The sequence below is a fragment of the Leguminivora glycinivorella genome, chromosome 6 (assembly GCF_023078275.1).
Source record: "Leguminivora glycinivorella isolate SPB_JAAS2020 chromosome 6, LegGlyc_1.1, whole genome shotgun sequence".
Classification (NCBI taxonomy): Eukaryota; Metazoa; Arthropoda; class Insecta; order Lepidoptera; family Tortricidae; genus Leguminivora; species Leguminivora glycinivorella.
In genome coordinates this window covers 3,414,448-3,437,991 of record NC_062976.1, presented here as the reverse complement: position 1 = coordinate 3,437,991, position 23,544 = coordinate 3,414,448, and the positions used below count along the sequence as shown (strand labels likewise).

At 34.4% G+C, this 23,544-nt stretch overlaps 2 protein-coding genes across 2 annotated transcripts in view; both read right to left on the bottom strand.

The window, feature by feature from the left end:
- Nucleotides 1-13,669, bottom strand: part of LOC125226943 (indole-3-acetaldehyde oxidase-like) — a 28,953-nt gene extending 15,284 nt beyond the window's left edge. The window contains exons 1-6 of the mRNA XM_048131125.1: nucleotides 13,618-13,669; nucleotides 12,870-13,039; nucleotides 12,236-12,396; nucleotides 11,736-12,106; nucleotides 11,405-11,628; nucleotides 11,104-11,206 (exon numbers count right to left, since the gene is read on the bottom strand). Coding sequence (XP_047987082.1) covers nucleotides 11,104-11,206; nucleotides 11,405-11,628; nucleotides 11,736-12,106; nucleotides 12,236-12,396; nucleotides 12,870-13,039; nucleotides 13,618-13,669 — 1,081 coding nt within the window. The remainder of the gene's footprint in view (nucleotides 1-11,103; nucleotides 11,207-11,404; nucleotides 11,629-11,735; nucleotides 12,107-12,235; nucleotides 12,397-12,869; nucleotides 13,040-13,617) is intronic.
- A 4,867-nt stretch (nucleotides 13,670-18,536) lies between these two features.
- Nucleotides 18,537-23,544, bottom strand: LOC125226939. The gene is made up of 7 exons (XM_048131119.1): nucleotides 23,517-23,544; nucleotides 23,445-23,471; nucleotides 23,156-23,209; nucleotides 22,752-22,820; nucleotides 22,234-22,368; nucleotides 19,430-19,590; nucleotides 18,537-19,008 (listed from the first exon to the last, which is right to left on the bottom strand). The coding sequence occupies exons 1-6, from the start codon at nucleotides 23,542-23,544 to the stop codon at nucleotides 19,535-19,537; spliced, it is 369 nt and encodes a 122-aa protein (XP_047987076.1). The 3' UTR covers nucleotides 18,537-19,008; nucleotides 19,430-19,534.

The following is a 23,544-nucleotide window of genomic DNA, read 5'->3' as shown; positions in this document are numbered from 1 at the left end:
TCTCCAACTACTTGTGGATGAATGATATCTGTATAAACAAATATTTGAGATGGTAAACCTAAATATAAATTTGCTGGGTTTTTTCCCAATGTGATTTGTTTCAAATTTGTTCTTGGTTTAAAACCCATTTGAAGACTTAGTATTGGGGTTGTTATGATAGAAGTGATATCTTTATTTGATGTTGTTACTCCTATCATTTTTGTTAGTTCATCATAACGAAATTTTACATTATTTTTTAACTGAGGGTTTTCATTAAACGCTTGAAGAAAGTGATCTATATTATCGTAAGTAGTGGCTGGTATATGAGTTTTTATATCCACAATTTTTGAAGTCTTGTCAGCAGGCGAAAACACTTTTTTCTTTATATAAATTATGTTTTCATGCTCTTGTACATTATACATAGAACAAGGGTATTGAAATTCCACCAAACCAACTACCCATTCTCCATCCAATTTAATGGTCTTTGGTAATTTTGTTAAAAAATGTGCAGTCGTATTATCTGTGTAATAATCGGATGAACTATTACTTAACAAAGTTAAATAAAAGCTATTATCACTCATATTTTCTTTAAGCTTGATTCAGGTATCCAAGAATTAAATTTATTAGGATAACCTTGCCACTTCACTAGTATTTCCTTTCTGCCAGCAACTCGACGTGAACGTAATATTTTATCAATTTTATACTCGTTGGAGGGGAGGTAAGTTACTTTTTGTAATTCTTTTGAATAGAACGTCCCAATTATGCGTTCGCCTTCCAAATCCCTTAGTGTATAAACAATCCTAGGAGATCTTTTAATAATTGAATTAATTATAAATATTTCATCACTCCAATTACTTTCGTAACCTTTTTGAAATATATGTTTGTATTTAGTGATTCTAACATGATCTCCTACGTTTAGTTTTGCAGTTTCTAGTGAGATTTGTCTATCTGTATTGCGATCATATAAATTACACCAAACAGTCATAATATTATTAGAGTTAACATCAACTGGACACATTTTTATGCTTGAATGATAGCTGTGGTTGTAAGAATAAAGAAGATCTTGTAGAACATTTATGTAATTATATGTATTCTTATGAGTGAAGTAACGCCACATTTTCGTTTTAAGAGTTCTCTGGAACCTTTCTACTATACTTGCTTTAATATCAGGGTTATTAGTGGTATAATAATTAATATTTTTACTTTTGAAATAATCTCTTACCACCTTTGAAACGAATTCCGTACCTTTATCAGATTGGATATGACGAGGAACTGAGTTGGCTTCAGTAAATATGCTTTCAAAACAATGTTTAACTGTTGCTGAATCCTTCTTCTTCATGGCTCTTGCAAAAGCATATTTACTGAATACATCGATAACACAAAGAATATATTTGTAACCATCATTAAATTGACTATATGTACTCATGTCACTCAAATCAGCTTGCCAAAGTTCATTAAAGTTAGATAGAATGTATCTATTTCTAGTAAACCGCCTGTGAACAGGTTTATGTAGTGTATACGTGTCTTGAGATTGTAACCATTTTTTTACATCTTCTTTATTCATTTGACCTTTCATTTCCTTTGTTAAATTATTTAAACTGCTATAACCAGCGGGATGAGAGATATCATAGTAGATTCTGTTAATATCTAATAAGGAGTCCATCTTTCCCAATTTATAGTTTTTGCAGATGATTTTTGTACTCGTGTAGTAAGAGGAGTAGATGTGTTGTTTTCTTTATCTAACGAGGCTCGTGTTCTTATAGAAGTAGAGGGGTAAAGGGCTCAATCAAAGGAGTGTCATTAATAAATGCTAAATTTGTAGGATTACCAATGCATGACTTAGGAACTTTGATATCTTTTAAAAGTAAAGCAAACACTTCCCACCCAATTGGTTTAGGACGTTTAAGACATCTAACCGTGTCGCTCACCAAATCGGTAATATTGCTATTTTGAATAGTCTGGTTGTTTATAACAACTTCACCAGTCTGCTTCCACCAAATTTTAGGTTTACTTAAAACAATGTAATCTAATAGCGTTCTAGCTTTTTTTCATAAGATTTAGGTAATATCTCTATTATTTTTGATGGACTGATCGGCATTGATTCTTGATTTATTTCACCAGGTGTCGTGTTAAACAAAGATGGTGCAGCTATCTCAGTTACATCACCTTTCGCTGATTCCTTATATTCTGTCTCCTCCTTTTTGGGTATCTTTGAATTTATGATATCATTACTTTCTTTGTTGAATTGATCGAACCCCTCCATTACTATAGGTATCTTAAACGGTTTTCGATCTGTTTCAATAAAATGTAGAAACCGCTGCAATGCTTGAGAATAAAGCATCCATTTTTCACGATCGTTCATTTTACTTTTGAGAATTTTTTGCATTTCTTCATCTAGCCGAGATGAGGAATTTTCAGGAGGGTTCTCATTGCGTTTCAACTTTTCAATAAAGTCCGATTCAACTAATAACATTTTTTTCGTGTTTTCCATTTTGTTTATTTATGATAAAGAGTTAACTAAGGCACTTAGAACTGCTCCTAAAATAATAGGTAAAAAGGCACCTCCTTTTTGAATTATAACCGTTTTTCTTAATTTATGTTTACCTTTTGAAACTAATTTCCTTAATATGTCTTTGTACTTTTTTAACTTTGTTTTTTCCTTTTTTTCTAAAGGAATTTTCCCATTCAGAACATTATAAATGCACTCGCATATAATGTTGATCTCTTCATCATCACAAGATTTAAGTAATGCAGTACGATATTTGGGTTTAAGCAAGTGCAATGCTTCTAATAAATGTTTATATGTGTTTACTCTTGCATGCATCATGTAGAACTGACTAAAATTTGTTGATTTTTATCATATTTAAATCCTTTTTTGGGTACATACACTGTGCAATGTCCATCAAATGGAAATATTTTTGTTTTAAAACGACATATGTCATTTGTATTTTGTTTCAGATCAATCATAAGGTAACCATGAGCATCCTTTGTAGCATCTTTGTAGGCTTCATCCACGAATTTTGAGTTTTCAGGACAAACTTGTCGTGACAGGTATCGTATTTGAGTTTTATCTCTAGGGTTCTTAAAAAATACAATGTAGCTTGTGTTCAGTGAAATATCACGTTGACCTCTTCCTTGATGAAATATGTTTTGTGTTATATAAAAAACACTTAAATTTCTATGATGACTTCCTTTAGTAAAAATATCAACAACTCGTCCATCTGATTCTCTCATTAAATCATCTATTATTAGAAGTTTAGGTTTTTTCCCATCGAAAATTGAAAAATCTGGTATTCCTTGACTATAATTTACATTTTCTAGATTATAAAGAGGTTGCATTTCATCATAACACCAAATAATTTCATCAAATTCTATGTTACATATCTCTTTAGTATTATTCAAAAAATTTGTAACAAATTGAGTTTTGCCACACCCACTGGGACCTGCGACAATGGTAGTGAAAGGATGATAAAAATGAATCATCTTTGAATGCTGTAATATGTTTAACAGTGTTGATATGAATGCGGATAGACATTAAATGGTGCTATTCAATAAACATATTACTATTTAAACTAAAGTAGAGTAAAAAAAAAAAAAAAAAACCTGATAAAAAATATGTATATTTATTTTGATATTAACACTTTTCTTTATAATCTATTGTTACATTTTATATACCCAACCACCAATTTAAATTTAAACATAAAAAACAATAAATCTATGTTTACAATATTCTTATGCCAAAACACGAATAAATGTTAAATTAGACAATTAATTAAAATATAATTTACAATTAAATTTAAGTTAACTATTCAAATTTACATAAAAAATATATATTACAAACAATAATTCGAATTTGAATGTTCTGTCATTTACATGACAAAATTTAAATTATTTTTTTATTTTACAATGTCCCCACGCAAGGGTGTCACAAGTGTTTTCTAATAAGTAACGTTTTGTATCATCATGAGATAATGATATTTTATTAATTTTTTGAGTGAATATTACATGTTTTATAGATTTAAATCTTAGCATTTGAGCACGTTGCACATTTTTATTAAATAAACATGTTTTGAAATTATTTAGAGTAAATTTCTTTGTAACACATACATTGACTCCTTTAGCTTTTGATAAAACACCATATTTACCTTTTTTGTCATCATTCTCATCATACTTTTCAACATCTAAGGCATACATTTTAGATTTTAGACCAACGAACTCTTTTAAAATTCTACCATTATTTTCATCTTTGAAAAATCCTAATCGCTTTTTATTTATAAGTGGGAAATTATATTTATTGATAGGAGGATAGTCAGATGTATCAAAATAGAAATTAAGATCTTGTTTTATATCTGCATAAAAATTTTTAGTGAAAATTTGATAAATTAAACTATCTGTATCTGTATAAAGAAGTTTGAGTTTGTTAGGATATTTGATTTTCATGTAGTTGTAGTGAAAGTCATACATTAAAGTTTTTGATATATCTAATACACAAAACCCCAAATAAATCGGTTTATTATAAAAGACTTTAGTTTTTTTCAATTGAACAGCTACTAAATTCTCTGAGAATATGGATAGACTGTGGAACTCAGGTCTAGCTATCAAAGACTGAACCTCTTGCGATTTCCCTCGATTTTCCCAGTGATTTAATAATTTGACGTTTACACGTTTTGCAACATTTTCCATAGTCTTACCGAACACTGAATTGTTCATTAGTTTAAAAAATCTTTTTCAAAATCAGATGATGCCAGCGATCTCATGTGGGTATTTAAATCTATGTAACTTTTTAACCACATAGACTGCTGAAATTTAAGAATGCGATGTATTTTACTTAATACCAAACCATTCTTCAAACACTGTTTTAGATTTCGATAATGAATTACATAATTAGTTTTTCTATTTAAATTAGGAATCAGTTTTTTTCTTTACAATTACCCAAACAAACGTTTTCAGGACAGAATGGTAAATCTGAATGTGAGTCATGAATTTCGTTAGGGTATTCGAGGTCAACTTCTAATATGAAACCATGATCAGCGTCATCGGCTATATTGAAGTCTGTATCTACATGAACCCATTCAAATTTACCTGTAGGGAGACATTGAGACATAGCCCATCCGTAAAGGTTGTTTGCATCAAAATACATAAGATAGGACGATGGTATGTTTGAATCAAAATCATCCATAAATTTATTATTAGCTTTCGCATATCTGTTACTACATTGCGATATGCCACCTCGAATATTTTTTGCAATGAATGATATTTTATCTATATCAGTTAGGAGTTCTAATTTTATTTTTGTAGTAAATAACATTGCATCCCAACTTAATCCTGGAGCAGTATAATAATGAGCGGGATCTAAACCATAGGTCTTAAGACAAAGGTTTCTAAAATTTTCAAATACGTCAGCCAGTAACAAAACATCTGTTTTTAGGTATAAATCGGAATAATCGCCCATATTTTTGCAACGAAAGTGGGACCAAACATCTTTTGCATGATTATAATCATCTTCTGAGATGTGACTATCAGTCAAAGAACTAAAAAAATTGTCTTTAGAGGGAAGATCAGTTAACTTTAAAGAATCGTATGATGTCATGTATTCATACGGATACACACCCTTTCGTAATAAGCGTTTAAAATCGTCCTCACAAGTGAAATTCAATTTTAATTCATGAAATTGTTTAGGAAACAAGTTTTTTGCTAGTTTATCAAGACTGCTGGGCATAAATTTAAGTGAATCTACAAACCTCAATTTGATTGTGCGATTATTTATTTGTAACTTCTTAGAAAATGAAATGTATTTTTCTTTGTTCTGTGGAATCAATTCAATGTCCCCTTCCACCAAACCAAGTCCATGTACTATGAAATGACTATCATAGTTACTCAAATTATGAAAAAATACAGGTATAAATTGAGGTGCTTTGTATTTTTCAGAACAAAATGTATGTGCTACGCCTTCGTAAAGACCAGTATGGAAATTGTAGGAAATGATAGAATCACTATTTAAATTTCTATCACAAATGTAACATGTCCTACTCTGAGCAATATGTTTATTATTTTCAGTGGATAAAGGCAATGGAGTTTTTCCGAAAGTATTCCTCTTACAAATGCTTTTTAAATCTTTTTCTATGTACTTCATAAATACCTGGGTGCAATCTTTACCTTTGTATGTTCTATACACAGACAATTTATCATTATAAGAACACTTAATATAATATCCAAAACTATATACCTCATGTTTTTGAATATTTGTAGTAGAAGATGTTGTAGGGTTATTTGACTGTGTTGCTATTGGGTTTAAAAAGGATTCAAAATCAGCATAAACAACAAAAGGCACCCTTAATTTACGTTCGTAATTATCGAAGGTAACTTCATTGGTGGGAACGTTTTCATTGAACCAGTTTTTCTTTTTATCTTGTTCTGAAGGTAAATGTGTGCAAACATGGAAACAATCGTTTCTTTGATGTTTCATTAAATTTTCATGAGTTGTGAAGTTGGATAAGCATCCATCGCAAATATGAACAGCATGCTGTGTATTTGATAATTGCTTAGATACTAATCTAGATAAGTTTTTGATAAAGCAATAATGTCCGTTACTATTTTTGGATATATACAATAAGTTCAAATGGATATCTTTTCTACACTTTGTTAAATGCAATGGCCCTACTATATCATGTTTTTTATTTTGAGAATTGTATTCAATTCCAAAAACGTTTATGCTCATATTATTATAATTTTCAAATTTTGGAATATCCCCCAATTTTATTGGAAAAGTTAAATCTCTAAAATTCAATTTATTTTTATGAACAATATACGATTTAGTACAGTTTGAACGATGGTTTGTTGGGGGTATAATCCTGACAATACTGCCCATCTAAAACATTCTTGATCACTATTTTTTACATTAATAACTGCTTTTTTATTTTGAATATCTCGTGGTAACTCAATATAAGAAGAACCGCGCAACGGATTAAATTTGTTAACATTAACATCTAGATAGTTAAATTTTACTAAACCCCACCCACTGTCTTTTCTTTCAAAGTTAGATAATTTTGTTAATATATCCTTAACCACGGACTCGAAAATTTCATCCTTGTCGCTACTAGTATCAATAATATTGTTACATAGTTGGAAATCAAAAGTATTATTGATTTGTTTGCTCTCTTGTGTAAAATCGGCATTTAGAATAAAGTTAACTTTCAATGCAAAATGATTACCAAGGGAACGATCCAATAATGCAAAGATTTTATCTCTATTCTTTTGTAAAATAGTTTCAGGTGTAAAAGGTTGGTAAACTTTTTCATTAAGTAGTATTCTATAAGTGGCCACCCTATTCTTAAACGCATTCTCAATTAATTGAACATCAATCCATTCTAAGTCAGATCTTATAACATTATTTTTATGAAGATTACTGTTTAAATGATTTTTAAAATATCTTTTAGACACTAACTTTTTACATACAGAACATTCAATTTCAGCATTATTATTTGTACTTACAATGACAGAAGGGGTTGGTTTAGATGACGTTGATGATGTAGGCTCAACAGCTAGGCGACTTTTCTTAACAGATACTTCTTCTTCTTCTGTCTCTAAAACTGTAGCCGACCTTTTCAATCCACCTCCTATTTGAGAAGATCTAAAACAACGAAAACATATACATTTATAAATACTCTGATGCGAGATATAATTAAAAATATTTAAATGTTACTTCATTTATACTAACTCAAATCTTTTCGACACTGCTGACAATAGGCTTGCAACATTAAAACACCGTCAATTACATCTTCAGATACAGTTTTCTTCTTGGAATCGTTGATATAATGACCACTACATGGTGTAAAGTATGGTTTAATATCAAAATCTTCCACTAATGTAGAAGGTAACTTATTTTCTGTGTACCAGAGCCTTATACTGTTATGGAAACATTTTAAAATAAATTCTTTACTTAATTGTGCAATCTTGTCACGAGGTAAAGTGGGACCAATATGATAGTAAGTAAAAACCATTTTGGAAATGAACGTCACAAATAAGTATTACAATTATTGAAGCACGGTGGTAAAACACTGAATGATAACAATCTCAGATACCCCGTTTATATATGTGGGCTCTCCCACCTTACCATCAACGTAACAATAAGATCAAGTATCGCCTCGTTAAAAAACTATCCTATTGTTCAGCAGGTAATGGAATAATCGCTACAAGTAGAAACAAGATCCGGTCATAACAAGTTAAAACTCAACATGAAGCAGGTATTCGTTAAATGGTTTGAACATGCAGGAACATGAATATTTTAAGTGAAAATAACTTACGTCTCTCCGTGACATTGGCTCACAAGTCGGGCGGCTTCATATAACTCTTCATCTAGTTCGATTACTTCACAGAGTCTTATAAGTTCCGCATCATAAACATCACAGTTCAGAGAATCCATTGTCAAACGAGGCCGCCTCCCCACATTGAGTTTCTGCGTTAAGTAATTCAATAAAGAGTATACATTTTATAAAACAAAGAGGGTTATTACATATTAACAAATGTAGTGGACCGACTTAACACTTTTCGTCATTTTTAATGTGAAACAATGCAAAAGAATATCTTACAAGGAAATTTACTTAAATCATAAAAAGGAAAGATAAGAAATGTGAAACACTTTAACACTATCCTACTGCTATCGTTAAAAATTATATTTATCACTGTTTCTTATTATCTATAAAATATTTTACACATGTGTCCTTAGAAGCTAATTGTTTTGTAATATTATATACAATATTTCGCGTATTTTGTAATTCCAAGTCGTCTTCCAACGCAAAATACTTCAGTCTGACGTCCGCGTGCTTCCAGTGTTCCGTGGGTGGGATGTTTTTGATTGTTTGCATATCATATATCTCTATTTTAATTAAGTGAGATGAATACGCCCCATCATCTTGTCCAGATGATAAATTAGCCACGCCTTCTGGCGAACTTTTGCTTACATTCGAAGACCGTTTCAAGGTTTTACACTGCTTTTTAGGTCGTTCAAAGAAGCTGTCAATATTATTTCCAGGACGTTTCTTTGCGAGGGCTTGCTTAACTTTGAAACCAGCTGTACCTTCCTCATCGGTTGAATCACCCTGATTTTCCGGGTAGTAATAGTTCTTGAAAGTATTTTCAGAGAACTGAAACAATGAAAGACAATATTTTAAACACTATTAACAATTCTATTAATTAAATACAAAGAACACTAGACGAAACAATATTATAAAAAGGCAATATGGGTTACAGTAATTTAAAAAGAAAAACATACTCACGTCCATTGTTGGATCTGTCTATAAACACTTCACTTTTAAACGCACACTCCACTTCTCTATATACCACACTAGATACAAGGAGCTCTGGTACAGAAGGCTGCCTCTACAGGAATACTTATTCAGCCTCGACTCTCTTTGGCTTTTATACTCGTAATATGGTAGAGAGCAGGGGAACGTACCATAAATCTTGTTTCAACCAGTTCATCTTATACCTGAACGCAAACAATAAACTTTTTGTCATTTTACAATACAATAAACATCTATAATAAAGCAACTAAGTTGTTACAATAAAAAATTCAAGTCACAAGAATTACCGGTGCGTTAGTCTAAAACATGTTTACACCAGTTAATGCTTTGTTAAATATGAATACAAAGTATCATGCCTTGACATGTTCGTCGAAGGATCTCTTTACCTAAAACCCGAATTATTCAAATAAACGGAAACAATAAATATATATTATCTTTAAAAATGCACAAAAGACATTTTTATTCACATAGAATTAGCCTTAAACATGTTTTAACCGGTTCTCAGTTTCTCACGTCTTAACAAGTTTATTGAAAGTATGCATTCTCTTAAACAATACACAAGTCATAAAAAATAATAATAGACATAGGTAAGTAAATTATTCAAAGAAGGTACAATAAATAAAGCAATTAAGCAAAAACGCAACTTCACAAAATTACCGAGGTTTATTCAGATACAAAACATTGAAATATATGTAAAAAAAAAAAGTTTGATAAGATGGGAAATTAACTTTTATTAAGACGTAATCAAAAATTGACTTATTAATCATATGTACAAATTTGGTAATACAACAAAGAGATGTATGATAGAAATAGGTATAAGATATCATAAATATTCGAGAAAAAGAAAGATACGCTAGATAGGATCGTTAAGTTTAGGTATTTGGATAAACTTAAATGTAACTCAGAAGTTCTTAAGTTAAAACGTAATTATAATACATTTCATAAATACCTACATTTATAGAAATAAAAATAAAAGTAGGTGAAACTCAGTTAGGTTTCATAAAGGTAAGTCTAGACTACTTAGGTTAACTAAGAGTAGGTTTTAATTAAATTTGGTTAGGTTACGAATGGAAAAGTTAGGTATTTTAATTAGGTTAGGTTAGGTTAGAATCGCAATCCATATGATCACAAAGTTATACTAAAAATTAATTATAAAATACCTATCAGTATGAGACACAAGGAAAAGGTGTGCATGACACTGCCAGGTAGCTGGGTAGGGTAACAATGGTCTAGCGCCGAGTCCAGATCGAACAATAGAAAGGGTCGGTAATCCTTTTGTGACCGTCGTGCACAAGGTGTATTGTGTAAAGAACGTATTCTGTAAATACTAGAAGGAGGCTTCTGAGAGCGTCGAGACCCAGCGCAATGAATCTAAATGGGGGGCTATTAGTTTTTTTTTTTTTTTTTTTTTTTTTTTTTTTTTTTTTTTTTTTTTTTTTTTTTTTTTTTTTAGGTTTAGCAAGACCATGGATGGGCGGTGGTGGGGTCCTGGGAGCAGGCCCCAGACCCGGGCTGGTAACGGGGGTATCCTACTACTCTTATATGTATTTAGGGTTCTCAAAGGTCGGCAAGGCATAAGTGGCTCCCCTGATGTTGCTTATGTCCATGGGCGGCGATGACTGCTTCCCATCAGGCAGCTCGTCTGCTCGTTTGCTGCTTATTTCATACAAAAAAAAATTTCTGTCTGTCTGTTCTTTCATCAAAAAAGTATCTGATATAATCCAAGCCAAGCCATAGTTATGTGGGTTGAAAACCACTACGAAACACTTTATAAAAAGGTAGGTAATGCTTTCGCTTATAGACTAATAGGACTTTAACATACCGATAACAAGGACAGCTCCAATGGTCTCCAACAGTAAGAATAAGTCAGACGAGAACACAGGCACCCTGTGTTTAACCATGAGGTTTCCAGCTATGGTGCCTATCTAGAAATATAATGTGCATCTTTGTCAGAAATTCCACCAGAAAACATTTCAAGAAAAAAAAAACGACTTACAGAAGAGCAAAACAGGGTAAATTATATTCTGGATACTTTGAATAGAGTTTTTGGAAGAGATGCCGATCTTGACATGTCCGTAAGTCAGAAAAGGAGAAATAGCTGACAAATTAAAGTAGCTACTTACATTTCTTACAGGTATGTGGGCCACTAACGTTATGTGGTCAGCGAGCAATGCAAGGTAACTGAATTCCTCGCGTTGTCGAGAGACCTCGTAGAAGATCGATATCGTGTCGTTGAGGGTGGTCGCAGCTCCCAGCACCAGGTTCTGGTCCACGACGTGCGTCTTCAGTTCCAGCACTCTGCTGATGTCTATGAGGACCCGGGGATACGCGAATATTGGGTAGGCGCCTGTAAAATGAAATGAGTATCGATGTTAGTCAACAAGATAACAAGAATAAATGTATACCATTTAGAAAGCTATTAAATATTGTCATTTTTCATTATTTCATTCTTACCTTTTCCTGTATTTCCTCCAATCAATATATAGTCGTCACCTTCCTTCTTCAAAATCTCGAAAATTTGTTTTAGTTCATGCACTATGTAAAATGTACGTTTGTCTTTCAAAATAATCTTCTTCATTTCATTTGACCTAGCATCAACTTTATTAACTAAACACCAGTCTTTGCCATCGCATGATTTGTCACAAGATTTGTTGCATATTTTGAGGTCTTCTATATCAGCGAGGTTATCCGGTTTCGGCGCGTCTTTTGCAAAGGTCTTGAACGCATCAAGAATTGGACGATAACCGGTGCAACGACATATGTTACTACCGAATGAATTTTCTATTTGCAACTGGGTGAGGTCATAATGATTGGACTCCAACAAACTGAAATTGTGTAAAATTTTGTGAATCATTCATAAAACTTCTTAATGTTTTGATCAGTATTCCTATTATTTAATGCCCGATAGTTTTTAAAACCTATAAGTAGTTCAAACGGTTCAAAGTAGGGTTTACCTGTACATGCTCATGACCCAGCCAGGGCTGCAGTACCCGCATTGTGTGCCGCTGTGTTCCGCCAGCGCCCGTTGGACGGGGTGGTACCCTGTTCGGCGGTCACCTAAGCCCTCTATAGTCTTGATCTCCCAGTCTTGACACGACGTTATTGATACTAGACACTTTTAAGAGAAATGGTTATTGTCAGGGCTGGCTGCTGGATATAATTTCATTCAATATTAAGATTCGTCGAGCGAGGCATCGCATAATCGAGGTAGGCATAACACGAGAACGTGTGTTCTTAGTTGCTCTTCGATCAACGAAAATATCTCGTAACATTACGAGGTAAAAATGAAACCTTCTGTCCACAGGAATGGACAGTGGTAGTTATCCAAAACTAAAGACTCCCTTACGGTGTATTAATGGCTAAGCAATAAAAGACCTGTCTGATGATGATGCCATTCACACTTATTAAATACCTATGGTGTTAGTAATAAAATTGTAACTCGGTTGTAATTTGATTTCCTACGGGACAGGCATTGCCTAAGGAATAAATCTCTTTTCAAATTCACTGTTCTTTAATTTAATGTTGTGTGTATGTATATGAATTTGTTAAGTTGAATAAATATGTTTTATGTTTATGTTTAAATCTCACAGAATTGATGGCCATGGTTCGTCGGCCACCGGTGTATAGATCCGGCATGGTGGCGTTGACGATGCAGGATCCGCAGCCGCCCTCCTTGCACATGAACTTGGTGCCGTGGAAGTTCAGAGTGTCGCGCACATACTCGAGCACCGTTGTGTCTGAGTCTACCTCCGAACTCACTGAATAAAATAAAAATTTCACATGTATTATCTTCATAACAAATTTTAATAAAATAAAAGCTATCAATGTTACCTACTCAAATGGGGATAACTACATGATACTCGTATGTATACAGTGATTTAACATATATTAGATGTCAGATAGGAAAACGTAGACAGTTTTCATGCAGAATCAGTCGTATTCTTTATTAAAATACTCCATACTTGAGCATATTCAGGTGATAGGGATACAAAAAGGAATTCGCAGGCCTTTACCCAGAACAGACAATATGAATTCTGTCAAGAAATAATTCGATTTTATTCTTTCAATAAGGTGCGGGACGTAGGTGACGTCATTTCCAAACAAATGGAATTGGGCGGGGCATGTTGCCAGGCCGAGTGATGGTCTTGACCGAATGGTGGCATCACATCTAAGAAGCGCCTGGCATCCGTTGGCTCGTTGGGTGGACGACATTCGAATAACTACAGGACACTTCTAGATGAGATTAGCTCAGGACCGGGATAAGTGGCGTACACGAAGGGAGGCCTATGCTCAGCAGTGGGCGATTAATAGCTAAAATGATGATGATGATGAATACCTGAGCATGGCTCCCCGTTAACTTTGAAGGTGACGCGGTCCACTGACTTCATAGGGACGTTACTGACGTTGGAGAGACGTCATATACTAAGTTCATGAGGACGTTACACGGACGTACATATTAAGGCAGCCAAGACGTTGGAGTGACGTCATATACTGACTTCATAGGGACGTTACTAGGCCGTACATATTAGGGCAGCCACTGACGTTGGAGAGACGTCATATACTAAGTTCATGAGGACGTTACACGGACGTACATATTAAGGCAGCCAAGACGTTGGAGTGACGTCATATACTGACTTCATAGGGACGTTACTAGGCCGTACATATTAGGGCAGCCACTGACGTTGGAGAGACGTCATATACTAAGTTCATGAGGACGTTACACGGACGTACATATTAAGGCAGCCAAGACGTTGGAGTGACGTCATATACTGACTTCATAGGGACGTTACTAGGCCGTACATATTAGGGCAGCCACTGACGTTGGAGAGACGTCATATACTAAGTTCATGAGGACGTTACACGGACGTACATATTAGGGCAGCCACTGACGTCGGAGTGACGTCATATACTGAATTCATAGGGACGTTACTGGGCCGAAAATATTAGGGCGGCCGCTTTTTAACCTTTTGAACACCAGACGACGAAGAAATATGCCGTTGCCCTGATGTCACGCTATCGCATTTTTTGTTGAGCGCAATTGAACTTTGCGGAATCCCCGTAGGTGTCTATTACATTAACAAAGCTGACGTCCTTAGCCGTCGTTGGCGTCCACAGCACGATTTTCCGACGTAAGTCATAACCGTCTTTGGCGGTCAAAAGGTTAAGTAAGTTATGTTAAGAGCAAAAATGTGATTTATTTGGATACTAAATAAAACCAATGACTTTTTAAATTTGTTTTTATTACACTGTAAAAACCGAATTTACTCATACAAAGTACACAACATATGTTTAAACATAAACTAATTACTAACTACGAAAAAATCTGCCTAAATTACTGACTTTTGTGTGTATTAAGAACCTAGCTCTTGTCGGTAGCTTTTAAAAGTACATTGGGCCTGGATGTCTGTAGGATCTCTATTAATTATATTTGTCCTCTTAAGAGAACATTTAAGTACTTACTCGTAATCATATTTTTAATTTTTATTCAGTGTTAACAGACATGTATTAACCTCGAAAGTCCTGCGCTTTTGTAACACCTGTACTGTAGTCATATTTACCGGTTGTACTATACCAAGTACGAACCACGAATAGTGCATCAGACCGAGACAAATAGATGTCGTTATTACAGATTTATTTAATGTGAAGTCTTGTTGTCTTTGGGTGAATCAACTTTTTCTTGCTTTTTGCAAGAATTGCCCATACTTATTATTAGCTCTACTTTTGTGAGTTTTAACCTGGCCATCGTGAATAAAGATCCTTATTTTTATTTTACATTAAGGGAATAATAAAAAAAAAACATTTACAATTAAATCTATATGTGACTCAGTGGAAGAGACACTTTTTTCATACAAAAGTGAGGGACAGCAATGTCCACTGGGTCACTGCTATATAATATATAGCAGTATAAACTAATTACACTAAATACAAATTAAATTTTCTGACCACATGTAGTCGAAGTATGCGTAATTTTGCTGGCAAAGAAAAGTTGATTCACCCCTTTATATTTTTAGTAGACCGGCCAGCGAAAGAAATCTTCTAAGAATCGATTTTCGCTCATGTTGTTTCGGATATGGTGAATATGATATCGATGTATTCAGTGTAATGCCCTGAACACAAATATATAAGATGACAAGCGCGAAAGTGGTGGGAGTAGTTGCTGTGACGTCATAAATTCGGCAGTAACTGTGGATTGTACAATTTTTAAACGTATTCTAATAATTTGTTAGACCAAGTATTGAAAATGTTACAGTATGTCATATATTTGTGATCTACTTAAAGACCTTTCATTGGGGGCCCCACATGTTATGTTTAAAAGAAAAAGTTTGTACTGTCGACTTTAGTCACAGCAACTACCCCAACCACTTTCGCGCTTGTCATCTCATATATTTGTGTTCAGGGCATTATACTGAATACCTCGATACTATATTCATCCATATCCGAGACGACATGAGCGAAAATCAATTTTTAGTGAGCGTCAGGACCCCTGGACCACTACAGATATTTGATGTTTAGTACATACTAAAATTTAGTACCTATTTGATACTATTTGGTACCTGAGTACATATATTTGGTACCTCCAGTGATATCGAAAAATCGAGCGAATAAAGTGGCCAGACATTCTGACGTCAGGATGTCTGGACCATTTTTTGGTTTTACATAGTTCTAGACAACACTACTAATTGATATCTTAGTCAATATTTACTACCTATTTGGTACCTGTCAATATATTTTTTTCAAATTTTTTGGCGTACCAGAAAAAAGTTATGATGGAATTTAAAGTTGAAAACTAGTGTAATTACACTAATTACTTTTATATTTCGTTCGACTATATTAATGCCACTAGTCAGTAGAGATGATGTGCGAGTGCCTAAAAATAAATTCCTATTTAAGTTGACGCGCAGGAGGGCAGGCGGATTTGCCTCTATTCTTTTGACTGGCGCTACATACTTCAACGGCACGGCCGGGCTCACAACTTTAAATTCCGTCATAACTTTTTTCTGATACGCCAAAAAAATTTGAAAAAAATATATTGACAGGTACCAAATAGGTAGTAAATATTGACTAAGATATCAATTAGTAGTGTTGTCTAGAACTATGTAAACCAAAAATGGTCCAGACATCCTGACGTCAGAATGTCTAAATAGTATCAAATAGGTCCAAGGTACCAAATAGTATCAAATAGGTACTAAATTTTAGTATGTACTAAACATCAAATATCTGTAGTGGTCCAGGGGTCCTAACGCTCACGATTTTTAGAAGACTTTTCTTTCGCTGACTGGTCTCCTAAAAATATAAAGACAACAAGACTTCACATCAAAAAAATCTGTAATAACGACATCTATTTGTCTCGGTCTGATGCACTATTCGTGGTTCGTACTTGGTATAGTACAACCGGCAGATATGACTTCAGTACAGGTGTTGCAAAAGCACAGGACTTTCGAGGTTAATACATGTCTGTTAAAACTGAATAAAGATAAAAATATGATTACGAGTAAGTACTTAAATGTTCTCCTAAGAGGACAAATATAATTAATAGACATCATCTAATTTAAAAAGAAGCTTAGGAAATATATTGGAACGGAACGCATTTTGTCAGTTTGATTTGATTGAAGTAACGAAGTCAAGTCATTCAAGTGACGCTGTTTACCCTCCTTTTTCGTTTGGCGCCTGTTGTGTCGTACGCGTCCTCCGTGATTGTGCTCTATGTGATTAATAATAACACCTATTCGTTTCATCGAAAACATGTACTCACATCATGTACATTATGTGGTATTTGATATTGAGTGGCCCAATGTTTTAACTCTGTTTTGAAATCATCTTCTTTTATAGACTTAACAGAATCTGAATCAGATAGTAAATGCTCATTATCACTAGTAATGATATGATTATCGTGAGAAATGTCATGTTCTATCAATAAACCGGAATTATTTCTAGATAGTCCGAGTTCTTAACCAGATGTACAGTCCGGTCTGGCAGAAAGCATGAAACTTGGCATGTATATAGCTTATAGGTTTATAAGAAAATATGGAAGTAGAAACACGCTGAGGTGTCAATGTTTCCCCTCTTTCCCCCAACTTTTGTATCCCTGATTTCAGTTTTTTAATATTTCCATGAAAACCGTGAAAGCTATCATCACGATGTCTAGGAGAAGTATATTCTTCATAAAATTCTCTACAATATTGTCTATGGAAGTATAAAGCTAGAACTTATAATTTTCAAACTATGCTCATTTTCCCCTAACGATATTTCTCTTTGGTGACCTGAACGATAAGTAAGACTAGCGACTTTGCTCTTTTACCTGTGGCGATGTTGCTTCACAAAATTGTTCTTTGGGTCAAACTGATCCGGTTTTGCTCAATAGTTAAGAAATCGCACGTCACTACCCCCCACAAAGACAAGGGGAAAGGGCCGGTTTCCTCGGTGAAAACTATGCATTACATCTTTTTGCTCTTAGCGACTAGGGCAAATCGTATATCATTTTCGTGTAATATAGGGACGAGTTAATCATTTCTGAAAAAATCGTTGCACCTTTTCATACAAAAATAACGATTTTATAGCAAAATAATGAATTTCGATGTATTTCAATAAGTATGGAAGTTATGGCATTTACAGTTACAATGCGGTAATTATCAACAAATAAAACATAGGACAGATTAGCCAATAACCCAGTTCTGATGATGGAATCGTGGAGAGGTCGAGGGAACTCCTCAAATATTAAAGGCATAAGATATAGTGATTTTTGTGTTTCTATAAGAACAGCATGCATTTACGTTGAGAACATTGACAAATCGTTATTTTTGTATGATAAGGTGCAACGATTTTTTTCAGAAATGATTAACTCGTCCTTATATTACACGAAAATGATATACGATTTGCCCTAGTCACTAAGAGCAAAAAGATGTAATGCATAGTTTTCACCGAGGATTACGGCCCTTTCCCCTTGTCTTTGTGGGGGTAGTGACGTGCGATTTCATGACTATTGAGCAAAATCGGATCAGTTTGACCCAAGGAACAATTTTGTGAAGCAACATCGCCACAGGTAAAAGAGCAAAGTCGCTAGTCTTGCTTATCGTTCAGGGCACCAAAGAGAAATATCGTTAGGGAAAATGAGCATAGTTTGAAAATTATAAGTTCTAGCTTTATACTTCCAAAGACAATATTGTGGAGAATTTTATGAAGAATATACTTCTCCTAGACATCGTGATGATAGCTTTCACGGTTTTCATGGAAATATTAAAAAACTGAAATCAGGGATACAAAAGTTGGGGGAAAGAGGGGAAACATTGACACCTCGGCGTGTTTCTACTTCCATATTTTCTTATAAACCTATAAGCTATATACATGCCAAGTTTCATGCTTTCTGCCAGCAGGGACTGTACTCTCATACTTATTAGCCGTTAAGAACTCGGACTAAGAACCTTGGAATACAATTTCAGATTGAGAATTATTATATGAAGTACATGGCAAATTAACTAAGGAAGAGGATGCACTTACAGTTGTAGTACTCTTTTTTAAATTTGAAATTACATTTAACTGTGCTTCTTTGGCTCTTCTCAATAATTGACGTTGGCCAACTATGGCTTTTCTCGAATATTTTATTTTCTCTGCCATGTTTATTGTTGTTTATTAATCTTCTTCAATCTTTCGGGGGCATGTTTTAGCCAAATTTTAATGGAATCTTCTACGTCTTTAGCTGTAGACCCAGATGTAGTGGTGACAACTCCTTCTATAAAGATAAAGATATAATACATTTGTTAATGTTATAACATTACTACTGAATGGCAACCTAATAATTCAAATCAAGGATCCGGCAGACCCCGCCGACAGTGGCGAGGCGAGTTTGACTCCTTTCTAAAAGTACGGCCAGAGACTGCTCAAGATAGGGAACAATGGAAAAAGTGGGACGGGTCCTTTGCCCAGCAGTGGGACACTATAGGCTCGCAATAAAAAAAAATATAACTATTTATGCAAACTAATAAGTTTTTACTTCATCTCCAGATTCTCCAGCATACAGATTGCTTTTTTTACAACTAACCATATTGTACGAGGTAATTAGGTAGGTCATATTGAACAACTTTTTCTATGGGACGTGGACCAACCCCAAAATCCTAAAAAATTTACCACAAGTTATGAAACAGCCAACTTACCCACGATACAATCTCGCAGGCGCAGTTGGCAGAAAGGCTTTTTGTTCGATCTCTTTCCATAAAAGTTGTACTGTTGAGCCAGCTGGTCAGTGAAACAAAATTTCATTAGCCGAGACACTGCTCGCAATATCCCTGCCTCCAATAGTTCTCATGTATGAATCCTGTAACAAACAAAATAATGTATAATTGAAAAATAGCAAATAAAAATTATTGTTGGTCAGACTAATTTAGTACATACATACATATAATCACGCCTGTTTCCCAGAGGGGTAGGCAGATATCACGGATTTCCATTTACTACGATCCTGACAAACCACTAATTGAGTGAAGATTATAGCAATATGTGAAATACATTTTTTAGCCGAGTTTAGACGTGCAAGTTATAAGAGATGCAGATATTTGCCAGTTTTGCCACCCACTCTTACCTATAGTTGCATCTCAAAACTTGCAGCAATAACTTGCTGGTCTAAACTCAGCTTTACAAATGTTGTATTACTACTAAATAAATAAATAAATTGCACCCTCTTTTTCAAGATGTTCCTTCCTTCTTCCTATGAATGTAATAAGCTGTCTGAATGAGATAGCTTTGAAGCTACAAGGCCGCCTATTGGTGCAAATATTCTCCATTTATCTTTTTTCTGTAAATCTTATTATATGGTGTTCAATAAAGAGTTATTGTAGGTATTGTAACTTACCAAATTGTCATAATTTTCTTTTTTCTCTATTAATAATTCAGTTGTAGTTAATTCATCGGCATTTTGAATTGGGAATTTGAATTCCGGTTTTAGGCTACCTTTCGATGTGCCTGCATGTTTTAACAGACTTATTATTTGATCATTTTGAGTTTTGATACATGTCAACATTACAGCACTTTTGTTTGGTATCCTAAAAAATAAATATAAAATAAAAACAGTGTAAGTGCAAAGTGGTCAAATATATCGGAACAAGACTTGAGAGCGTGTACATTGGCCGCTGCGATATAGATACATGTTATGCCGACTGTACACACTCGCCGAGACAATAGTAGGGGAAATTAGCTAAAATTACGGCATAATTAATGGAAGGTTTTTTTTTAATTGAAATATGTACGTTATAGACCGAAATTATTTTTCATCAACCCTCCCCACTCCTCCCTCCTCTGCGTCACCCCTCTACCCTTCCTTAAAGTGCCGAAAATGCGGTTTTTCTCGATTTCTGACAAAACTGTTGAAGATACAGAAAAAGCGCGTAGGAACGAAGTAATCCTTAATAAATTTACTACAAATCATTCATTAACACTTTGGTTCTAGCATTTATAGTTTACGCGTGATCCGTCACGAAAGTTGGTCCTTTGCTGCAATTTTCTTTAGTAAATGTTAAGTTTTCGCCCAAAATGCATACGAAATCGTCGAAATTTGTTTGATATAACTAAAATATTGTAACTCATGACTAAAATAAAATTAAGGGGAAAAAATCACTACCATGGGTGGAATTTCCAATATTTCTTGGAATTCCAGTAACTATTTAAGACGTAATATTTTCACGGTAGTAGTCGCTAGGAGTACCATTGATCTATATAGTATATCTATGACTGGGGATGAGCTTTTGGTAGCTGTTGGTAGAGCCCTGGAGTATCAATCCAGTAGCCGTGAGTTCAAGTCCCACCCATGGTAGTGATTTTTCCCCCTGAAATTCATTTTCAGTTTATAATATTTTAGTAATATTAAACAGATTTCGTAAGCAATTTGGAAGAAAACTTAACATTCACTGAAGAAAATTGCAGCAAAGGACCAACTTTCGTGATGGATCACGCGAAACCTATAAGTGCTAGAACCAAAGTGTCAATAAACGATTTGTAGTAAATTTATCAAGGATTACTTTCTTCCTACACGCTTTTTCTGTATCTACAACGGTTTTGTCAGAAATCGTGAAAAACCGCATTTTCGGCTATTTAAGGGGGTGAAGAGGGGTGACGCGGATGGGGAGGGTTGATGAAAAATAACTTCGGCCTGTAATGTACATATCCCAATCAAAAAAAAATCTTCCATTAATTATGCCAACATTTTCATACATAACTTTCCAGAAGCAACGGACTACAACGCGAGATGGGCACGCCATTTCAGTCATCAATTCTAATATTATAAATGCGAAAGGAACTCAGTCTATCTGTTAGCATTTGACGGCCTCCTAGCCTACGCCTAGTTGGTAGTGCAACTGCTTACATAGCAGGAGATTCTGGGGTCGAACCCCGGTAAGGGCATATATTTGTGCGTTTATCACAGATATTTGTTCTTGAGTAATAGATGTTTCTATGTATACAGTATACCATTGGACAAAGCCTTAAATCCACATAGGGTTATTTCTCAGAAGTGCTCTAACGCCATTATTTTTTAATTCATAAAAAGATTTTTCCAATAACTGACACAACAACAATAATCATACTGTATTAGTAGTTATTTGTTATACAAGGGGCAAAGTTGTATTTTAATGCCGAGTGTGGAATTGGAAAACGAACAAGTGAAAGGATTCTATAGTTGAACCACGAGCGAAGCGAGTGGTTCGAGAATTGAACTTGCGAGTTTTTTAAAACACGAGTCAACCTATAAAGGTTCCTAGTTGACTACGGAACCCTAAAAAGTACTACATCATAGTCATCCTGTCACTGCAATGTCACAGTTTCGTTTTCTTTCAACCCCTTATTTGCCAAGAGTGGCACTGCAGCTTTAGTAGTTTCATGTGTTCTGCCTACCCCTTTATGGGATACAGGCGTGATTGTATGTATGTATGTATGTATGTATCATAGTCATATATAGTATATTACCTACCTGTTAATCCCTGAACTCTCGATGGCGTTGCTGCTGGCTCGTCGCTGCCGATATTCGACGGTTGTTCATATCGGCACCGGGGACTAACTTGGCGTGCAAAGGGAGTTAACCGTCCGTCGCCGTCTTCTGCCAAATCTGACAACATACAAATATAATAAGTTTTTGGCAAAAAAATATATTTTTGGTACAAGCTCTTATCGCTGCATGACTGCACTTTTCTTACGACAGACAACTAATACTCATCGAGACAATTCTAAGAAAAACCATTTTATGACGCTATGATCCTTGGAATTTACATACAGGTCGACCTAATATAAAAGCTTGTTACTATAAAAATAAAAGCGGAAATTTTTTAGTACCTACCTATTAATAAATAAAGATGAATCCAACAAAAAGTCATCCTTGCTGTTTACAGCAGCCTAGCAGGGAACACAGTAATGAACACCACACACACACATACATGATGATGAAAGTTAAAGCGCCGCATGGGTTAAAATATATAAACATGGATATCTTACCTTGCAGTCTGTTGTCACTGTTTGTCAAGATGGGAAGCTCATCTGCTACAGTCAGTAATGAGAGGGTTCCTGTTGGCAAAAAACATTTAATTTAATATGAATTATATTTACACCCCCAGGTTAGCAATTTATTTAAACTCTAAAGTTGGCCTTAGTATGTAATACATTATAATTTATAATTAGTATAATTACAGGGTTTGACAAAAATGACTATTCACTTGTAAGCCGTTAATCAGGTATTTTGCGTGCCTGAAGAATCTATTTTATTATAGGTCAAAGGTTACCTTGCCCAATTACCTTTTTAAATGTTATGCATTTTTATGAAGCCCTACCCAAATCTAAACTTTACCAGGTAAGAGTATAATATGTGTTTATCTATTATTTATTAATTATAATTTACTTACTTTCTGCTATTGAAGCGGTTTCTTGGGCAATGTTTGGCTGAGCTTGACGACTATCTGCACAAAACATAACATATAATTTTTGAAATTAGGTACTTCGGAATTACATCATTAATATCAACTAAATTACTACATATTCATAACAGCACGGGAAGCATGGTCGCGCGATAGACGATAAAATAGCAGGCCGTCCCTATCACACTATTTGTAAGTGCGATAGGGACGGCCTGATATTTTATCGTCTATCGCGCGACCATGCTTCCCGTGCAGGTGTTTTGAATATAAAACCCACCTCCATAATCTCCTTCATTGTCAGCAGCTTGAAGTGGTTGTTTATTTCTTTTTCACTGTTCATCTTCGTCACTGCTGCTAGAAACATATCTTTTTTGCAT

What these genes read in the sequence shown, in the direction of transcription:
- LOC125226939 (XM_048131119.1), bottom strand. Translation starts at nt 23,544, where the DNA reads ATGCAAAAAAGATATGTTTCTAGCAGCA. An exon ending in AACCGCTTCAATAGCAGAAA is followed by an intron (nt 22,821 to 23,155) that starts GTAAGTAAATTA and finishes TTTTGCCAACAG; the next exon opens with GAACCCTCTCATTACTGACT. An exon ending in CAGTGACAACAGACTGCAAG is followed by an intron (nt 22,369 to 22,751) that starts GTAAGATATCCA and finishes GTATGTTGTCAG; the next exon opens with ATTTGGCAGAAGACGGCGAC.